The sequence below is a fragment of the Orycteropus afer genome, unplaced genomic scaffold, assembly GCF_000298275.1.
Source record: "Orycteropus afer afer isolate SDZICR_OR568_19922 unplaced genomic scaffold, OryAfe1.0 scaffold00338, whole genome shotgun sequence".
Taxonomy (NCBI): domain Eukaryota; kingdom Metazoa; phylum Chordata; class Mammalia; order Tubulidentata; family Orycteropodidae; genus Orycteropus; species Orycteropus afer.
In genome coordinates, this window is record NW_006921925.1 from 617,089 (window position 1) to 637,833 (window position 20,745).

A 20,745-nucleotide genomic window follows, 5' to 3' on the forward strand; every position below is an offset into this window, starting at 1 on the left:
CATGTAAGTACGGTGCTCCGCTGACCCCATGGGCGTGGGGCTCAGCTACTCTCTCCGACCCCCTCTACTCTGGACGCCAGGACTAGGCTGTCCGGGCTCCGGACTCCCAAGCTGGGATAATCTACGGGCTGTTCGCTGTTGGCGTCTGCCTGCGGGAGGTGCTGCTTGCCCATCTTTATCCCCAACCTTCTGGAGGGGCCAGCTGAAAATGCACCCCCCCCATCCCCTTTGGATTGAGGGCACCTTGTACGGCTTCCCAAGGGTGGGATTTTGGGGAGGCGGTGGCAACGCAGGAGGCTGAATGAAGGCTGGTTTCGTCCAGGGCGCCTCCGCCCAGCTCGGGAGGAGGACCCTCCTGCCTCAGCTCATCTTCCCCAGCCTCATGGCCCAGACAACCCAACTTCCCTCGCTGACCTCAGTTGAGGAGAAAGAAAAAAAAAAAAAAAAAAGTGGCCAGAGTGACAACTAAGACTGGAAGGTGGCGTAGAGGAAAAGGGTAGGGGGAGATTGGGAACAGAGTGGAAAGGAAAGGATTTGGAATTTGCCTGGAGCCTCACAATTGGACTTGGGAGCTCTGGGGAAGGAACTGTGGAGTGGATGGCCTCAGCACTTCCATAGTCATTTCTTTCTGGAAAGTCTGGGAAGAAGGTTAGGAACACTTTTTAAGAGGGTGCAGGTGGAAGTGACTGCACCTGGAATCATCTGAATGACTGAGTACTGGAACTTATGGCTTACTTTGCAAGTTAGCCACTTATGGTCATTCAGCTAGCGGAAGGGGTCCAACAAGATTATTGAAATCAGTGAATCAAAATTGCAGATTTCAAAATAAGTCATGCACAGACTTTATTTACTGTGGTTGTTAAGACTGAGGGAATTCTCAAATGCTAATGAATGAGTACTGGGAGTGCCTGCTGATAGTTCTGTCCAATGTGTGTGCCTTCAAAATAATGTTTGCTAAATTTATGGTGCTCTGCAATTGTGAAAAATTATCCTAATTATTTTGTTTGGACTCATGCAGAGAGCTAATGGCACCTTTAAAGGGACACAGAAAAGCTGCCACAAACCATGAGTAGGAATTTGCAAGCCAAAGAAATAAACCGTGGTATGGTTAGTTTTATTTTAATATCCTGGATTATGTTTACTGCCAGTAAAAATGCTACGTTACTTTTAATGTGAGTATATGAAATGAATTCACTGGCTTGGCAAATAGAAGTCATGCATATCTTTAAGTAAATAGCTGTCAGAGTTAATTTGGGAGCATTTATAGGCGATAAAGGCATGAAGAAGCTTTGAGTTCTAGACACAGGCTTGTAATATAGAGAGAATTAGTTCTCACTTTTGAAGTGTTGGGACAAGCTTGCGTGTTTATTAATTAGAAGTTGTAGACCACTTGAGTAGATGTTACACTTCGCTAAAGCATTTGGTTTTTAACATTTCTTATTGTTGCTTTACCAGGAACTATCCAACTTACTACAGAGGAAGGGAAGTTGACGTGTAGAAGGACTGAAGATTCCTTCCATTACTGCACCCTCCCGCAGTACAGAATTGTGGATTACCTGCGGATCTTGGGCAATTTCACACCTTCACTTCTTCCTGTAGTCCCTGAACATTTACTCTGGGTCCTTGTTGCCCCATTTGGTGAAAGATGGCATCAAGCCTGACTTGTACGGGAGTGATCTGGGCTTTGCTCTCATTTCTTTGTGCTGCCACCTCCTGTGTGGGGTTCTTTATGCCGTACTGGCTCTGGGGATCACAGTTGGGCAAGCCTGTGTCCTTTGGTACTTTCCGGAGGTGCTCCTATCCTGTGCACGATGAGAGTCGGCAGATGATGGTAATGGTGGAGGAATGTGGGCGCTATGCCTCCTTCCAGGGCATCCCCAGCACAGAATGGAGGATCTGCACCATAGTGACTGGCCTGGGGTGTGGCCTCCTGCTCCTGGTGGCACTGACGGCTCTCATGGGATGCTGTGTGTCTGAGCTCATCTCCAGGACAGTGGGAAGAGTAGCTGGAGGAATTCAGTTCCTGGGGGGTAAGTGACTTGCTAAACTTGAGTTGTTTACTGGAATCTCAGAGTAATATCAAAAGGTTTGTTTCAGTTGTGAGCTGAGATTTTTTGTAATTGACACTTGGAATGTACTGGAGAAGTAGCTATGGAATGTCTGTAGTGAAAGATGGCCAAGGCCAAAAGATGCTTACAGGAATTGCATTCCAACTTCAAGAACTGTTAATTTCTGTACATCCTTAGACATCATTGGTCTGCTAAGTATACAACCTATGTGAAGCAGCAACATCTAGATAGATAGTTTGTAGTGTAGTAGATGACACACGTTAGATTTTATAGCTTCTTATTCTTATGTCTCACAATAGGCAGCTTTACTGGAATTCTTATGTCCTTATACATAAAGACTTTTAGAAAAGCAGAAAAGGTTTTTTGTTTCAACATTCTCATCCTAAGCTGTTGATTCTTGGCCAATAGTAAGCTGTGTTCTAACTAAGTGATTACTGTTTAAAATTAGAGATCAGTTTTACATTAACAGCTATGGATTTAACTGTGATACAAAGATAACCAAAAGCTTAATCACTTTATTAAGACTTCATTTCTGTGGGAGCACTTACTGTGAAGAAAAAAGAATATTTTGTGCATTATGTCTGCTTATCCCAAATAAACTGGATAGTTTCACTAACACTAGACAGGGTTTGATTTATACTTGGGTTTCTTCCAGCAAATTTGCTTCAATATCTCTGGTCATAAGTGTTTATTTTTTTTAATAATTTATTTTGTTGTTGCTGAGAATATATACAATGAAACATATGGTTTTAATTATACTTTTACATATTTTCCACTGTGCTTTTCACCTCTATTTTTCAAGGTAACTGGCTGAACTTGTCTGATTTATAATCTGCCCTGGTGAAATATGACAACCTCCATAGACAGGACAGAGTGAAGGGAAATACCAGGTTTGGGAAACTTGTAAATGTGTTTGTGTCTTTGTTACAAAGTAAAAGTCTCTTACTCTTCCATTTGGTGGGATTTTTTTAGGCTTTTGTGAGAAATCCACCAGAAGAAAAAAATAAAAAAAAAAAGAATAGTTCTGAGAAAGTCTCTGTAAATGGGAGAACCTTATTAAATCATTTCAGGTTATTTAATATAAAACTTTCAAATAACGTTTTAAGTTAGAAAATTCTTGTGCTGAAAATGCAAGCAGCAAAAAGTTTTGAAACAAGGAATAAAGTTGTTTATAGTCATTTATTTCCTTAAAAAGATATAACTTTCTGTTCATCTGTCTTTTCCCTGGTTTCTGTGCATCTTACTCTGGCCTACAAGGCAGTTTAGGGGACTTAACTGTCCGCTCTTACTGCTTCAGTTTTGAACATTGAACAAGTCTTTCATGAGATCTGTATACTTTCTAGGAATATAGTGAAACTGTTAGAAAACATAAAGAAGTTGTCTTTGAAAGTTGGAATATAAATCCTGAGTTTGAAAACTTATTGATACGAAGATTTTAAGAATAGAACTCATGCCAAGAGTATTTGTAAAAATTTTCTTTAAGAATTGACTTGCTGTTGTGTTTCACTTGGTTCAGGAATAATGCTTAGGCGCTTTCACTTTCTCATCTTATTGTAAATATTACTTTCCATTTTTTCTTCATTTTAGGGCGTGTTGTTGTTGTTGTTATGTGCCATCGAGTCGGACCCGACTCATAGCAACCCCTCCTTGGGTTTCTGAGGCAGTATCACTACGGAAGTAGATTGCCCCATCTTTCTTTCGAGGAGTGGCTGGTGGGTTTGAACTGCCAGCCTTCTGGGGTAGCGGTCAAGTGCCTTAGCCACTATGCCATGAGAGCTCCCACATTTTAGGGCGGAGACTGCTATTATTTCTAGCAGAAGAAGAAAATGCTTACAAAGAGAAATCCACTTTTATTGATTACCTTTTAAATGTATAATGACGGAAGGCAACAGGAAGTGAACCTGAAACCCATGAGATTTGTGTTTCCTTCTCTAAGCCATGTATAGATTTTTTGAGTTATATGGGGCTAAATGTTCTACTTTACAGAAAACCCAAGGGGAAAGACCATTGGTGAAGTTACATATTTTTTAAAAAAACCATTTTGTTTCTTTGTAGATCCTTTTCCTGAACTCTGGCATGTAAGAGTTATGGCTATTAAGCTAAGGATCTAGTTTATAATTAGCAGTTGGTTTTCCTTCATTTCTCATCTATTGGTCTCATACCTGCCAAATATAATTCTGAATCTAAAACCAAGAAGATTCTTTTGATTCTAATCTCTTGAGGGCACAAATAAATACATCCCATTAGCAAAGATAAAAGTAAGTTCAGAATTAAAGACTAGTAATATCAAAAAGGTAGTATTTATAAAGATCTGCTATCATTTAATTGCTATCATTTTATAGATAGAAAATGTTTTGAAATAATTCCTCTTATTTATTTCATAGTTGTGTGTTTTTTTCCTAAAAACTTATGGGGTAGGTAATTCTATGAATTTTTTTATAAAAGAGCTGGGTTTCATAAAGATTGTACAGTGCCAAACCAGTGAGTTCTACAGTGTGATAGATTGCAGTGCTTTGGAATTGTAGTCAGCATACAGGGTACTCTGCTATGAGGCAGACTCTGTTCCTAAAAATGATTTGCCCAAAAGGGTTATGTTTAGCTAAAGTTAGGGTTGTTTTAGAAACAACAGGAAGCAAGAGAATGGCAAAATGCTGAGGCATCCTGCTTAACTCTGCCTGCTGTGTGGAGAGTTTGCACATATGGTGTAACATCAGGCAGTAAAACCCCTGCAGTATTTTGGAACAAGTTAAAGAACAAAGTATCAGCCTTAATTTTGAATTGCCTTGCTATGGTTGGCTAGATGTTAAAATGTCACCTGTCAACTCATGTTGTTGTTGTTGTTATGTGCCGTGGAGTCAACCCTGACTCATAGCGACCCCTCCTTGGGTTTCCGAGGCAGTATCACTACGGAAGTAGGATTGCCCAACCTTCCTTCCGAGGAGTGGCTGGTGGGTTTGAACCGCCAGCCTTCTGGTGAGCAGGCAAGTGTCTTAGCCACTATGCTACCAGAGCTCCCTGTCAACTCATAGAACAACATAAAATAGAACTCTCGTACATGGATATTTGCTGCCTATGGAAGGAGTAACTCGAGGAAGCAAAGACTGTTGCCACTGTCCTTGTGGTAACTTGTATATAAATTTTAATTGCCACCATCTCAATCTCATGTAAGTCATATTCTTGTCATAATTTTTAAAACTCAATGTAGGTTTAGTTTTACCCCTAGCTGAATTTTTAAAATCTGTTGAGAGGATAAAATACCATAAAAATGTTAATATGGCTGTAGAACCCATGCTATGAGTAAATGGTTTTTAAGGTCTTTTTTGTTCGTTTGTTTGTTTGTTGACTATAAATTACAGTGTCTTCAAATACTATTTTAGTCATCAAATACTTTAACAAAATTTTAAAAAAAGTATCAAATTCTTTGATGTATGTATTGGCAAAATGTCTTATATGCATGTTCTACAAATGAAACAAGGTGTCTGAGTGGCACAGACGGTTTGCATATGGCTACTAACCAGAAGATTGGCTGTTTTAACCCACCTGGCAGCACCAAGGAAGAAAGACCTGGCAACCTGTTTCTGTAAAGATTAAATCCAAGAAAACCGTATGGAGCTAAGTTCTACTCTGTAACACATGAAGTTGCTATGAGTTGGAATTGATTCAGTGGCAACTTTTATTTTATTTTTTAAAATGAAACATGTAATAACGTTATGAAAACTTAAGTTCTGTCAGTTAATGCTTGCCAACTCAGGGTCTGAGTTTATAGATTTCATCTTAGGAATTTGCTGGTGCTGTAATGGGGAGGTTTGGAAGAAAGACCCACGTTTTTTTTTCCTACTGATATATATTGTTTATATTATTTTAGATTTAGTTTGAATGTGAGTCACATATATGTATAAGATGGTTGTAGAATGCTATTCAGTAGCAAACACCTACTTCCAGTTTAGATACTCTTCTGATACAAGCAGCCAGGGAAGATCATGTCTTAAACTATTTGAAAGCAAAGTATTGCTCAAGACAGAAATGATTGCAAAGCATGTCTTCAAGCATCCCTTTCTCTCTGTGCTGGAAGCCTTTCCAGTGTTCCCCTCACTGGAGGGTCTCACCTGGCTTATCTTTCATCCCTCAGGTTGAGTCCTTGGGCCTCTCCTTCCATTGTACTTCTTTAAACCTTACTTTTCATATGTTGAAGAAGCTCTGGTGGCATAGTGCCTAAGGCATCTTACTGCTAACCAGAAGATAGGGGCTTTAAACATACCAGCCACTTCACAGAAGGAAGACTGGGCAATATACTTCCGTAAAGATTTACCACCATAGAAACCCAAAGGGGGTTGGTATGGGTCAGAATCAACTTGATGGCAATAAGTTTGGAGTTTTTTTGTCATACATTAAGGATCCCTGGTAGCACAATGGTTAAAGTGCTTAGCTGCTAACCAAAAGTTTATTGTTCAAACCCACCAGCTCCTGCATGGAGAAAAATGTGGCAGTCTGCTTCTGAAAGATTTACAGCCTTGGAAACCCTATGGGGCAGTTCTGTTCTGTCCTACAGGGTCGCTATGAGTTGGAAGTGACCCAACAGCAGTGTGTTTGTGATACCATATGCTACATTATGCCTTCCATCTTATCCAGGCTTTCCGTCAAGTTACAGCTAAGTAATAATAGAAAAAATAATTGTTGGCATACTAATGGGTATAGTCGTGGGATGACATTAAGAACATCACACATGAAGGAAGCAAAAGGTCATTAGAAAGACAGAAATGGGAGAAAAGACCAAAAGGTATGTCAGAAGAGACCTGAAACTTACTCTTGACTAGAGAATAGCTAAAGCAAATGGAGGAAATGATGAAATAAAAGAGCTGATCAGAAGATTTCAAGGGCCGGCTCAAGAATACAAAGTGAAATATTATAATGAAGTGGGCCATTACCTGGAATTACAAAACCATAAAGGAAGAACATACTCAGCATTTCTCAAGCTGAAAGAACTGAAAAAAGAATTAAAGCCTTAAATTGCAATGTTGAAAAATTCTAAGGGCAAAATATTGAACAATGCAGGAAGCATCAAAAGAAGATGGAAGGAATACACAGGGTTATTCTACCAATAAGAATTGGTTCATCCATTTCAGGAGGTAGCACATGATCACAGACCAGTGGTATTGAAGGAAGCTACACTGCAGGAATTGGCAAAATCAAGGCTCCAGGAATTGACAGAATACCCATTGAGATGTTTCAACAAATGGATGCCCTACTGGAGGCGCTCACTTGGCTATGCCAAGAGATTTGGAAGACAGCTACCTGGCCAACTGACTGGAAGAGATCCATATTTGTACCCATTCCAAAGAAAGGTGATCCCACAGAATGTGGAAATTATCAAACAATATCATTAATATCACATGCAAATAAAATATTGCTGAAGATAATTCAGAAATGGTTGCAACAGTAACAAATTTCCACAGAAATTCAAGTTTGATTGACAAGAGGATGTGAAATGAGGATTATCATTGCTATTGTTAGGTGGATCTTGACTGGAAGTAAAGAGTACCAGAAAGGTGTTGATCTGTGTTTTATTGACTATGCCAAGACATTTGACTGTGTGGATCATAACAAATTATGGTTAACATTGCAAAGAATGGGAATTCTGGAACCCTTAATTGTGCTCATGAGAACCCTGTACTACACCAACATTCAAACAGAACAAAGCGATACTGAATGGTTTAAAATCAGGACAGGTGTGTGTCAGGGCTGTATTCTTTCACCATGCTTAAGTCTATATGCTGAGCAAATAATATGGGAAGCTGGACCATATGAAGGAGCTCTGGTGACATAGTGCCTGAGACATTTGACTGCTAACCAAAAGACTGACGGTTCAAACCCACCAACCATTCCTTGGAAGGAAGGTTGGACAATCTACTTCCGTAGAGATACCAGCTCGGAAACACAAGGAGGTGTTGCTGTGAATTGGAACTGACTTGACGGCAGTGAGTTTGGTTCTGGCTTTTGGACTATATGAGTAAGAATGTGGCATTGGGATTGGAGGAAGAGACATTAAAAACCTGAAATATGCAGACCATGTAACCTTGTTGCTGAAAGTGAAGAAGACTTGAAGTATTTATTGATGAATGTCAAAGGTTACAGCCTTCAGTAGGGATTATACCTCAGCATAACACAAAAATCCTTACAACTGGTCCAAAAAGCAAAATCACTGTAAATGGAGAAAAGATGCAAGTTGTCATGGATTTCATTTTACTTGGATCCACAATCGAAACCTATGGAAGCAGCAGTTAGTAAATAAGATGACATATTGCACTGGGAAAATCTGCTGCAAAAGGCCTCTTTAAAACATTGAAGAGCAAAGATGTCACTTTGAAGACTAAGGTGCACCTGGCCCAGTAACCTCATATGAGTGTGAAATCTGGACAATGATTAAGGAAGACTGAAGAAGAATTGATGCCTTTGAAATGTGGTGTTGATGAAGAATGCTGAAAATACCGTGAACTGACAAGAATGAACAAATCTGGGAAGAAGTACAGCTGGAACACTCCTTAGACTAAGCAATAATGGCCAGAGTTGTTCTCTCGTACTTTGGTCATGTTGTCAAAGGGACTGGTCCCTGGAGGATATCATGCTTGGTGAAGTAAAGAGTTAGCAAAAAAGGGGAAGACTCTCAACAGAATGGATTGACCCTGTGGCTGTGACAGTGAGCTCAAGCATAGCCAATATGGTGAGAATGGCACAGAACTGGGCAGTGTTTTATTCTATGTAGGGTCATTATGAGTTGGACCTGAGTCTACAGCACCTAAGAACACCAAAATTGACTTTTTAGTGACAGTGTCATAAATGAAAGAAGTTGCCTATTTTTAGGTAGAGCTCCTTTTGCTCCTCTTTAAATTACACCCTGTAGATTATTAACTAACCCCAATGCATTCAGCTATCTCTCACCCTCTGATATAAGGTACTGATGAGTTGTCCTGAGTTCTAAGACAGTGGTTCTCAAACTTTACCATGCATCAGAATTACTACAGGGCTTTTAAAAACATAGATTGCTGTGGCCTACGCCAAAATTTCTGATTCAGGAGGTTTGGAGTGAGAGCATTGGTGATTCAGTGGTAGAATGCTCATCTTCCATGTGGGAGACCAGATTTTGATTTCCAGCCAATTCATATTCAGTGACCATCTGTCTGTCACTGATGCATAGTGTGTTGCTATGATGTTGTAAAGATTCCAGTGGAGCTTCCAGACTAAGAGAGATTAGGAAGAGAGACCTGGTGATCTACTTCTGAAAATCAGCCAATGAAAAACCTACAAATTATGTCATGAAGACAACACAAGACTGGGCAGCAATCCTTCTGTTGAGCATGGGGTCTCCATGAGTGGGAACTTACTTGAGGGTAGCTAACAACAACATACGGTTTGGGAGGAGCAATAATTTGCACTTCTTACAAGTTCCCAGTGATGCATATGTTGTTGGCTCTGATACTGCAGTCTGCAGTTGTAAATGGTAAACCTCCCTGTGGTGAAATGAGTTCCTTTATGTAGCCTTTTGCCTTTGTACTTAGGAAAAACAACTTGAGACATTTTCCCCCTAAGCCCTGAGGCGTTTACCTTTGCTCTAGCTTTCTATTAGATTTGTTACTTTTGACTGGATTGATTAACAATTCCTGGGTAAATTGTAAACAACTTGGTATTGATCAATAGATCATTCTAATGAAGTGCCTGTGGCCTACCAAGAGGGGGATTAGTCATGTTGGGCACCATCCACTTTTGCCCCTGCTGGAGGGGCCATGCCTTGAAATTGGCTAAGAGTTGTACACATAAGCAGCCAACCCCACAGGTTTTTCAGACAGAAAGAAGCAGAAACAGAAGCAGCAGGAGGAAGCAGAAGGAAGAAAGAAGAGAAGAAGCAGAGAGAGAAAAGAGGTAAGAAATTTTCTACAAGAGCTATAACATGGGTCAAGGGATGTAGCACTGAAAATAGCAAGAGACCTAGAAGGGGCTCTGAAGCAGACATGGTGGTGACAGTTGGCAGCTCCAAGAGGAGCTTGTCCTGAGAAAGATTGAGAGGAGCTTGTTCTGAGTAGGCAGAGAGGAGGTCTGTCCTCAGGGGGCTTAGACGAAGCCTGCATGATTGAGAGGAGCTGAGAGAGTTGTCTTGCATTGAAGAAGGGAGATTTTGCTACATGCTTCCTGATCCTGAGTTGTAGCCTGTTGATCCTGATGCCAGGTTGCACCCTATTCCTTAATAAAACACCTGACTGTAAGTATGGTCTGTGAGTTCTTTGTGGCCATTGGAACTGATTATTTAGCCCAGAAGAGAAGTAGAGAGTGCCATAGGAGGGACAGTTGGTGTCAGAATTGGTGAAAAGGTTAGAGAATGGAGGTATGTCTCATAGGAATCAGCCTTGGTCTCATTTTGATTCACATTATCACCTGTGAAGTTAGACAGGTTCTGATGGTACTACTGCCAGTACAATATTATATTCCCCAATCATTCCCAGTGTCATGTTTTGCATCTGTTATCCTGCAACAGTGTGATGTTGTTGGTTCATGTTCAGTTAGGGTATAATCAAATCCCTGCTTTATTTTCTGCCAAATATATTCAGTTTTTCCCCATTTTAAGTTACTGTTTTTTCCTTTCTAGGATTGTATTATTGAAGCAAAAACGAATAATGATAATAAAAATGTTTTAAATAGTAGATTATATGGAGTTATCCAGTGTCCTTGGTCTATCGTATTAGCAGCTATGCAAGACTTTCTCCTTTGAATTATTTAAGATTATTTTTTTGGACATGGTCCAATTCTCCATTTACTTCTTGAAGACTTCTCTTTCTAATAGAGTCATTTGATGTGTAATGTACTCCTCTTTGTTACCACCTGCTAAAATAGCCATAGCTGAGGCCGAGGTTAGTATGGATTAGTTATCCTCACTTTGTTCTAATGTGTAGGTTGCAGATTGGTTTACTGTCTTGTGAAAATATGCTGTTAATCACATGAGGAAGCCAATTGAGGAATGTGAATTCATAGCCACTGCTATGAAAAAAAAAAAAAAACTCAGAACATATACTGAAGATCTTTACCTCATTCTATATAATACTGTAAGATGCATAAAATTTTCACTACATACAAAGTCATCATTGTTAAACTACCAGCACAGGAAATCTCCAACTACCTCCCGCTTGACAAGACTTACCTTACTATGTGTGTTGGTTATAAGCTGAAAAAATAAAGCCATCAAGTTTAAACCTTTTATGATTGGATGCCATTAAGATTGATCTAGTTGTTTTCTTAAAGTGTCATTTCAAATGTATTCTGAGGAACAGTAATTCCTGGGTGTATCAATAGTTAACAGCAAAAGCAAATCAGTTTTGGGGACAGGTAGATTTGAGAAATACTTGGTTATTGGAAGTTAAATAGATTCCATTACAGCAGAATGTCAGAGTTTTGTCTGCTGATATCTATTACCAGTCTCATGGGGGGTATACTAATAAGTTTTTACCAAAGTTACTTAAAGGGACAGTGATTTGTAGAACATACTCAGTTTTCATTTCATCCCAGTGAGGCACGTAATTAATTTCTTTTCTTACAGATGAGAGCAGTGGATTTTAGAGAGTGATATCCAAAGTTATTAGTTATTGATTAAGCTATGAATATCATCATGATATTAATGTGCTAATTAAAAATCCACCTTGCATGTAGAATTTAAAATTTCTGATTATTACGAATCACTTAACATAGGTGAATATATTTATTGTCTCTTTGGTTCTTCATTATGCTTGCAGTATGATAGAACATTTGTAGTAGAATGCTATAGCAACTATTTGCCAATTCTCAAAAATACATTACAGGTTATTGTTAATAATGTAATATGTAGTAGAGAAAGCCATCAGGAGAAAATGCCAAAACATTTGACCAAAGCAATATATTATCTTCTTTTTTTTTTTTTTTCATTATAATTTGGGTGAAAATTTACAGAACAAATTCACTTTCCATGTAGCAGTTCACACACACTTTGTCTCATGACATTGACTACAATTTATCACAATGCAACAGCTCCCCTCCCTCTTCCTCCCAGTAGTTAACCTCTTCCATGTGTCCATCCCTCCATGTACTACTGCTCCCTGAGCTGTCTCCCTATGCATAAGCAGCCCTTCTTTCTCCCATGATTGTACTCTCCAAAGAGTGTATCTACCTTAGGTAAATGTTCAACTCATGTGCCTATCTTTTGTTTGGCTGGAAGGCACAGGTGTGGGTTCAATTCCAGACCTGAAGGGCATCTAGGGGCCATAGTCTCAGTGGTTCCACTAGGCTCTATCAGATCAGCAAACCTGGTCCACCCTCTTTTCTTTTTTTTTTTTTTCCAAATGATTTTGAGTTTGTTCCACATTGTTCTCCCTCTCTATCCAGGATCTCCTACATAGATCCCCCTCCAACTGGTTGACAGTGGTAGCCGAGCACCATCTAGTTCTTCTGGTCTCCTAGTCGTATAGGCTGTGGATCACATGGTGTACCAGTCACTAGGACTAATTCTTTCCATGAATCTTTGGTTTTCTTCATTCTTCTTTGCTCTGGATGAGGAGAAGCCCATCACTGCATCTAGATGGCTGCTTGTAAGCTTTTAAGATCCCAGTCACTACTCACCAAAGTAGGAGGTGGAACAGTGTTTTATATAGTATGTTATGCCAATTGAGCTTGATGTCCCCTGTTGCTATGGTTCCGAGCCCACAGGTTCAACTACTCGGTCTCTCTGGGTAGCTGGCTGTGACCAAGAAGTGACTACAACCTTGTCCCTTGTTAGCTGCACTATACACCTGGGAATTCAGATCATACAAATACACTTCTAGGACCATTGTCTGCCAACCCTATACATGGTCTTGGGTACACTGTCCGCTTCATAGACATACCTAGTAGTTAAGCCTGTCCACCCATCTATCCACCCGTATACTCATGTTTGCCTTCACTGACAACGTAGTACTGTATGTGCAAAAGGGTTCATCTTGGTTGTCTGTACCTCCCATGTACCTCTCTACGTCTTTCTCTTCCTCAGTGCCACTACGTTGATCACTCGCATTTGATACATTGCCCTTCTCTTCACCCAAATCAGTACTTATCTCTACCTATCTAACAGTGTTCCCTACCCTACTCTCCTACCCCTGTTAACCAACAAAGAAAATTTCCTTCCATAGGTAAACCTTTCCTTGACTTTTACAATAATGGACTAATACAATATTTGTCCTTCTGTGATTGACTTATGTCACTGAACACAAATGTTCTCCAAGTTCATCCACGTTATGTGGTGTTTTGCAGATTCTAGGTTATTCTTTAGGGTTGCTTAGCATTCTGTTGTGTGTATGTACCATAGTTCGGTTATCCATTCCTCAGTTGATGGACATCTAGGTTGTTTCCATTTTTTAGCTATTGTAAATAGTGCTGCGATGAACATTGGTGTGCATATGTCTGTTCTTGTCATGCCTCTCACTTCTTTAGGATATATGCGTAGTAATATAGGTCAAATGGCATTTCTAATTCCAACTGTTTAAGGAATTGCCATACTGATTTCCACTGCGGTTGTACCATTTTACAGTCCCACCAGCAGTGTATGAGAGTCCCAATCTCTCCACATCCTTGGCAGCATTTGTTATTTTCTGTCTTGTTGAACTTAGCTATTAGTGCTGGAGAAAGATGGTATCTCATTTTGATTTGCATCTCTCTAATAGCTAATGATCCTGAGCATTTCTTTTTTTTTTTTCTCATGAGCATTTCTTCATACGTTTGTTGCCTGCCTGAATATCCTCCTTGGTGAAGTGTCTGTTTATGTCTTCTGCCCATTTTTTAATTGGATTGTTTTTTTTTTGTTATTGAGGAGTTGGAGTTTTCTGTAAATTCTAGCCAATCTGTAGGTTCTTTTTTGACTCTTTAGGAGAAGTCTTTGGAAGCACATAAAAATTTAATTTTGAGAAGATCCCATTCATCTAGTTTCTCTTCTGCTGTTTGTGCATTTTGGGTTATGCTTGATAGTCTGTTTATACCATATATTAGGGCCCCTAAACTTGTCCCTAGTTTTTCCTTGAGGAACTCTATATTTTTAGGTTTCACATTTAAGTCTTTGATCCATCTGGAGTTTGTTTTTGTGTATGGTGTGAGGTACAGATCTTGTTTCATTTTTCTGCAAATGGATCTCCAGTTTTGCCAGCACCATTTATTAAACAAACATTCTCTTCCCCATTTAATGGATTTCGGCCCTTTGTCAAAGATCAGCTGACCATAGGTTGATGGATCTATTTCTGGGTTCTCAGTTCTATTCCATTGGTCTTTTGTTTCTGTCATTTTACCAATACCAGGCAGTTTTGACTACTGGGGCTGTAGTAGGTTTTGAGATCCAGCAGTGTGAGACCTCCTACTTTGTTCTTCTTCTCCAATAGTGCTTTGCTTATCCGAGGTCTCTTTCCTTTCCATATAAAGTTAGTGATTGGTTTTTCCATATCCTTAAAAAATGTTGATGGGATCTGGATTGGAATTGCGTTGAGTGTATAGATTCAAAGCGATATACTATCTTTTAAAAATTCTATAACAGAAGGGTTAGACTTTTTCATTGTATGTTGGCCAAGTTTTCTGTCTTCTACTTCATTGTGGAAAACCTTTGAAATAATACTTGTTAAGGTTAAAGGTATTATTTTTTTCTAGAGGATGTCCTTCTAAAATAGTAAAACATAGTTATTTGTGTCTTTCTGTAAAATGAAAGATAATGCCCTGATTTGTATTGTCAATCTAGATCAATAAAATATGATAATAGAACAAATAGAACTTTGCAAGGGTCTAGCCAGAACATAGTGGAGGATGTCAAGGATGTCTCAGGGATATTTGAATGCACATTTTTTGAGGATGATGAGTTGGATTCTACTCTCCCCCGTTCTGGTGCATTAATATTGCTGATTGGGGAATCTAGTTATCCTTCTTCATATGGTATTCATCAGGCCACTTAGTGATTTGCTCATAATTCCACTCAGTAATCTGGTGGGAGCCACAAAGACCCTGGCTAGAAGAGCCATATTGAGTAATTCACTGCACCACAATCACAGATGTTAATTTGTGAATGTCCAGGGTTCAAAATGCAGGAGGAGAGGGAGGGGTGACATTCTGTCTGAAGGGGTCTGCAAGGCTTCACAACAGAGGCAGTAGTTGAGCTGGTTGAGCTAGGTCTGAAAGATGAGCAGAAGATTGCCTGGGCCTTTGGAGAAGGGGATGATCAAAACTAAAGGCAGTGAACTATGAAAATATCTACTGTGAGCTCAGGGAATGTCAACAAATGTATAATAATAAGTAAGGGGGATGTGACAAGGGATACAAGTTGAGAGGACAGATGGAGTGGGAGTGTGAAGGTCCCTGTTATATTCCATGATAAAGATTCTATACTTAACTGAAGATTTTAAGAGGATGTGGGTAAAATTAACTTAGAAACTAAGAGAATGTAATAGGTAGGCGGGATAAGGATGTGGGGAACAACCAAACCAAGAAAAGCAATTGACAGCCTGTTATAGCTGTCTTGACCACAGGTTGTGATAAAGTCAAATAAGCCTTGCTGCCCCAGTTAAGATTTTAGATGATAGGTGTATAAGTGGATGTCTCAGTAATTTTGTACCTCTTTTTATAAGAAATCAGGCATTTCCTTTCTTTCTAGACACTCGGAAAGTTAAAAACAAACAAGCAAACTAACGCAACCCAAAAAAACAACCAAGAAAAATAATACCTAAATTATGGAAGCTGTTTTTGTTTATAGAGATTTATTTAAAAAAGGATTTATGATGTCTGTAGGTCGCTTGCTCTATAGCTTTACAGTGTGACTGTCTCTGATTTGAGGATTGTTCCTGTGGTTTGTGGAGGTTTCTAAAGGGACATTTAGATATCAGGTAAAGAAAACATCAGTGGCACTGAAGTTTTTTGGGTTCACACACACAGATAACTTTCCTTTCTCTCCTTAAAAATGAAGGAAATAATAAATGTAAATAAAAAATGTAAACAAGGTATAAGATTTATTTTATGATTCTTATTTTCATAAATAAATTTGACACATTCAAATGACCTTTATTTTATTTATTAAAAACTTAATGTCATTTATCAACATGCTTATAATTGAAAATTATAATAAAAAAATTGTAAGTGAAAATCAGTTACCTGTATTAAGGAAGTAAGAATCCTTTAGTTTGGGGATCTAATAGATTGCTATCACAGTGTGTGTTCATCCTGTTACAGTTGTATACTAAGATAAAACAAAGAAACTAAGTCCCTCTTGATTATTATCTGTGAATTAATGTTATGTTCTATAAGCCAACTGCATTTAAGGACATGAAACATGAAATATACTTTTGTCATTCCAGTGTAACTTAGAGTTCTCATATATGTTTTGAATCAAGTTTTCCAAAATAGATGCAGGCCTTCAAGCCCTAAAATATTATGACTCCATTATAATTAATTCTAATCTTCAATTGATATAGTGCTCCTGGGTAAGGGTGGAAGGAGCTCTGGTGGTGTAGTGGTTAAAGCATTTATTTGGCTGCTAATTAAAAGATCAGTGGTTTGAGCCCACCAGCCACTACACAAGAGAAAGATGAGGCAGTCTGCATCCGTAAAAATGTGCAACCTTGGAAATCTTAAGGGGCATGTCTCCTCTGTTCTGTATGGTCACTATGAGTTGGAATCAACTTGGTGGCAGTGGCTTGGGTTTGGTTTTTGGTGAAAGTGACCATGTAGGAGGCGCATTTTTCTTTTTCTTTTTTCTTTTTATTGTGATTTGGGTGAAAATTTACAGCGCAAGTACACTTTGCGTACAGCAGTTCACATACACTTTGTCTCATGACATTGACTACAATTTACCACAATGCAACATCTCCCCTCCTACTTCCTCCCGATAGTTTCCTCTTCCCTGTATCCATCCCTCCATACACTCCTACCCTCTGAGCTGTCTCCCTGTGCATAAGCAGCCCTTTTTTCCTCCCATGATTGTTCTATCCAAGGAGTGTGTCTACCTCAGGTAAATGTTCAACTCATATGCCTGTCTATTGTTTGGCTGGAAGGCACAGGTGTGGGTTCAATTCCAGACCTGAAGGGCAGTTAGGAGCCATAGTCTCAGTGGTTCCACCAGGCTCTATCGGGCCAGCAAACCTGGTGCACCCCCCACTTTTTTTTTTTTTTCCGAAATAATTTTGAGTTTTGTTCCACATTGTTTTCCATCTATCCAGGATCTCCTACATAGATCCTCTTCCAAGTGGTTGACAGTAGTAGCCGGGAACCATCTAGTTCTTCTGGTCTCATAGTCATATAGGCTGCAGATTGGATGGTGTACCAGTCGCTAGGACTAATTGTTTCCATGAACATTTGGTTTTCTTCATTCTTCTTTACTCTGGATGAGGAGAGACCCATCATTGCATCTAGATGGCAGCTTGCAAGCTTTTAAGATCCCACTTGCTACCTGCCACAGTAGGAGGTGGAACAATGTTTTGTGTAGTGTGTTATGCCAATTGAGCTTGATGTTCTCTGTGACCATGGTCCCAGAGGCTTATTTTTCTTAGATATTTCTGTGCATGTTGATTGCCAAGCACCAGAGATTTTATTAAAACACATGCCTCGTGTGCTTCCTTATCGATGAGATTACCCAGATATTCCCTTATCAATCTACTCACCATACCTGCCATGTGGGTAGGTAGCATATCACCACTGACTAGGTTTGGTGGGATTGGGTACACATGGGAACCACTGGGTTCCTCAGAGGACCATGTCATTCCAACACACGTGTGGCTGGAAGAGAGGAACATAAATATGACAGCAGAGTCCACAGAGCTTCTTCTCACTTCTGGAAGCGATTAGCTCCTCATAAAGGGCCAAACTTACTGTATTATTTTTCCTGCCTTGCCAGGTTGGATAGAAATAGAAGATTTTTCTTTTTTTTCCATATCAAGAAGTGTGTTACAGTGGAGCCTTTATTTTCTGCAGTTTAGTGTGCGATAGGATATTGTTTTATTGTTTGTTGATTTCTTTCTCATTTTGAGTTGTGTTACCTAATGTAAACACAGAGTTATAAAAACACAGAATTATAAACATCCTTAGGTATAAAGTCAATTCCTGTGTAGTCTCTATAGTCACTTCAAGTAAGGCTTAATTAATCCCAGTAACAGTGCTCTGAGGAAGAGTATATATTTTATCCTTAAGGGAAATTAGCCTGATATTCACAAGGCTTCAAAGGGTAGTCATACTAGATGTGACAAGATGAAGAAAAATCTACTGTATATTAGGGCTTTTTTAAAATTCATTTATTCAACAAATACTTTTTTTTACTGATGGCGTAGTGCCTAAGGCATTTGACTGGTAACCAGAAGGCTGGCAGTTCAAACTCACCAGCCACTCCTTGGAAGGAAGATTGGACAATCTACTTCCATAGAGATAACACCTCAGAAACCCAAGGAGAGGTTGCTATGAGTCAAATTGACTCAACGGCAGTGTGCTTGGTTTTTGTTTTTTGTTTTTTTTTTTGTTTACTATATGTTTAGCTCTGCTCTACACACTGGAGATAGAGTAATATTTAGAAAGTTAGAAAGTTACGGTTTTACCTAGAATTTAAGTCTAGTAAGAGAGATCTGCATTGCTCAAATACTCCCCAAAATAAATTACAAACTGGAATAAATGTTGGGAAGAAACAGTGCATCATAGGCAATCGTGACCTTGTACAGGATCCAAGAAGACAAGGTTTCGGGTGAGAGTAAAGCATGGAGTGGGAGGAGTGGGAGTGCATCCCAGCAGGCTGAACATCATGGTCCTTGGGTGTGAGCGAGCAGGTTGCCTTTGAGGCACCCCAGAGTAGAAGGTGAAATCCCTGCACAGTGCACTTGGTTACATGGTCTCTGCTACCTGAGAAGGTGGAGGTCTGTGTCCACTCAGAGGTGTCTTGGAAGAAAAGCCTGGAGATCTACTTCCAGAAAATCAGCCATTGAAACTCTATGGAGTGTACTTCTGCTCTGACACACAAGAGGTTGCCATGAGTTGGAAGTGGACTCAATGGCAAGATTTTTAAGAAGATTCAGGGAGATGTTCTTTGGTTGATGTCCACAAGATCTTATGAGGTACATATATTAAATAGGCTGTGTAAGATACCAGTTTCTGCCATTCCTAGCCATGCTGGCTACAGAGCCTAGGTCCTCCTTTCTCCTGAATCTTCAACACTGAAAAAGATAAAAAGCGCCTGGCAGGGGTTTATTAGGAGCTCCAAAATGTTTTGCTATTGATCAGATACTTACTTTATATAAAATGCTTTGTCTTTTGTCAAGGGTTAGCCACAGTAGCCACCTGGTCATTGAATTGCAGTCTTTCTTCTCCTGCACTGCTGTATGGAATTGACTTCTGCTTGGATTTCCTCATTTACCCTCCAGGTCCCTGTTTTGGTTACCTAGTGCTGCTCCAACATTTGGTGTATTCTAAATATACCACAAATGGAATGGCTTTGACAAACAGCAGTTTATTCTATTGCAGTTTGGAGGCTGGAAGTGCAAGTTCAAAGTGTCAGGTTCTAGAGGCTGGCTGAAAGCCCCTTGATCTTGGGCTTCTGCTCTGCTTTTTGCTCCTGGCCCACTGAAGCTGGAGGCTTTTTTTTTTTTTTTTTTTTTAACTTGGGCAGCTGCTGGCTGCTGAGGCTGACAAACCCAAGGTCGACAAATAGAAAGGCACAGTCCTGATATTACCAAACCACACTGCAGACATTGATTCAAGTCCAATAAAAGTCCCAAGATCGGTAGAGCATGGCAGGGTGCTGAATGAAGACTCAGCTACATGCAGGGTTTAAACACCAAAAAGTTGCAGACCTTCCTCAAAGTTGCTTCTTATATTACTAGAAGCAGCCCACATCCTTAAAGTAGGTATGCAGCTGCTCCAGTAGATTCTACCATGGAGTTAATTAAAATCTCACTCTGGGGAATAACTATATCCAGCTGCCTAGCCACTCAAAAACAGGACTAGCCAAGTTGATGTACAACCTTAACTACCACAGTCCCCAACTAAGATAAAGCCTCACTAAACAGCAGTTCCTTTGGTTGAGCCTTGGTATCCTTTACTTAGGGGATTGCACAGTGAGGATCTGGACTTTAGGAAATTAATAGACAGAGATGGGGTAGAAGTACAGTATGTATGACTTGGCACCTGATTGTCTCTGGTGAAAATGAACAGTCAGTGGTAGCCTTTGTCTTTCAAATCTGCCAACCTGGTAATATGAGTCTGCCATTATAGAAAATGAGATGTCTGCAGGAAGTTTGTGGGGGAACAGGCTGTGTTCAGCCTGGACTGTTTATGGTTCAGGTTCTGTTGTTGTTAGGTGCCGTTTCCAACTCATAGCAACCCCATGCGTAGCAGAACAAAACACTGCCTGATCCTGTGCCGGCTCCAAGACCCTTGCTAAACTTGAGCCCATTGTTGCAGCCACCGTGTAGTCCATCTCGTTGAAGGCCTACCCCTCTTTCATCGACCTTCCGCCTTACCAAGCATGACATCCTTCTCCAGGGAATGGTCCCCTCTGACAACATGACCAAAGTAGGTGAGATGAAGTCTGGCCATCCTTGCTTCCAAGGAGCATCTCAGCTGCACTTCTTCCAGGACAGATCTGTTAGTTCTTTTGGCAGTCCATGGTACCTTCAGCATTCTTTGCCAG

The 20,745-nt window shown here is 39.8% G+C and overlaps 1 protein-coding gene across 1 annotated transcript in view; it reads left to right on the forward strand.

Annotated features, from left to right (window-relative positions):
• Positions 1 to 1,645: 1,645 nt before the first annotated feature.
• Positions 1,646 to 20,745, forward strand: part of LHFPL6 (LHFPL tetraspan subfamily member 6) — a 441,882-nt gene continuing 422,782 nt past the window's right edge. Inside the window, exon 1 of the mRNA XM_007952445.2 lies at positions 1,646 to 2,030. Within this exon, the coding sequence (XP_007950636.1) occupies positions 1,646 to 2,030 (385 nt within the window). The remainder of the gene's footprint in view (positions 2,031 to 20,745) is intronic.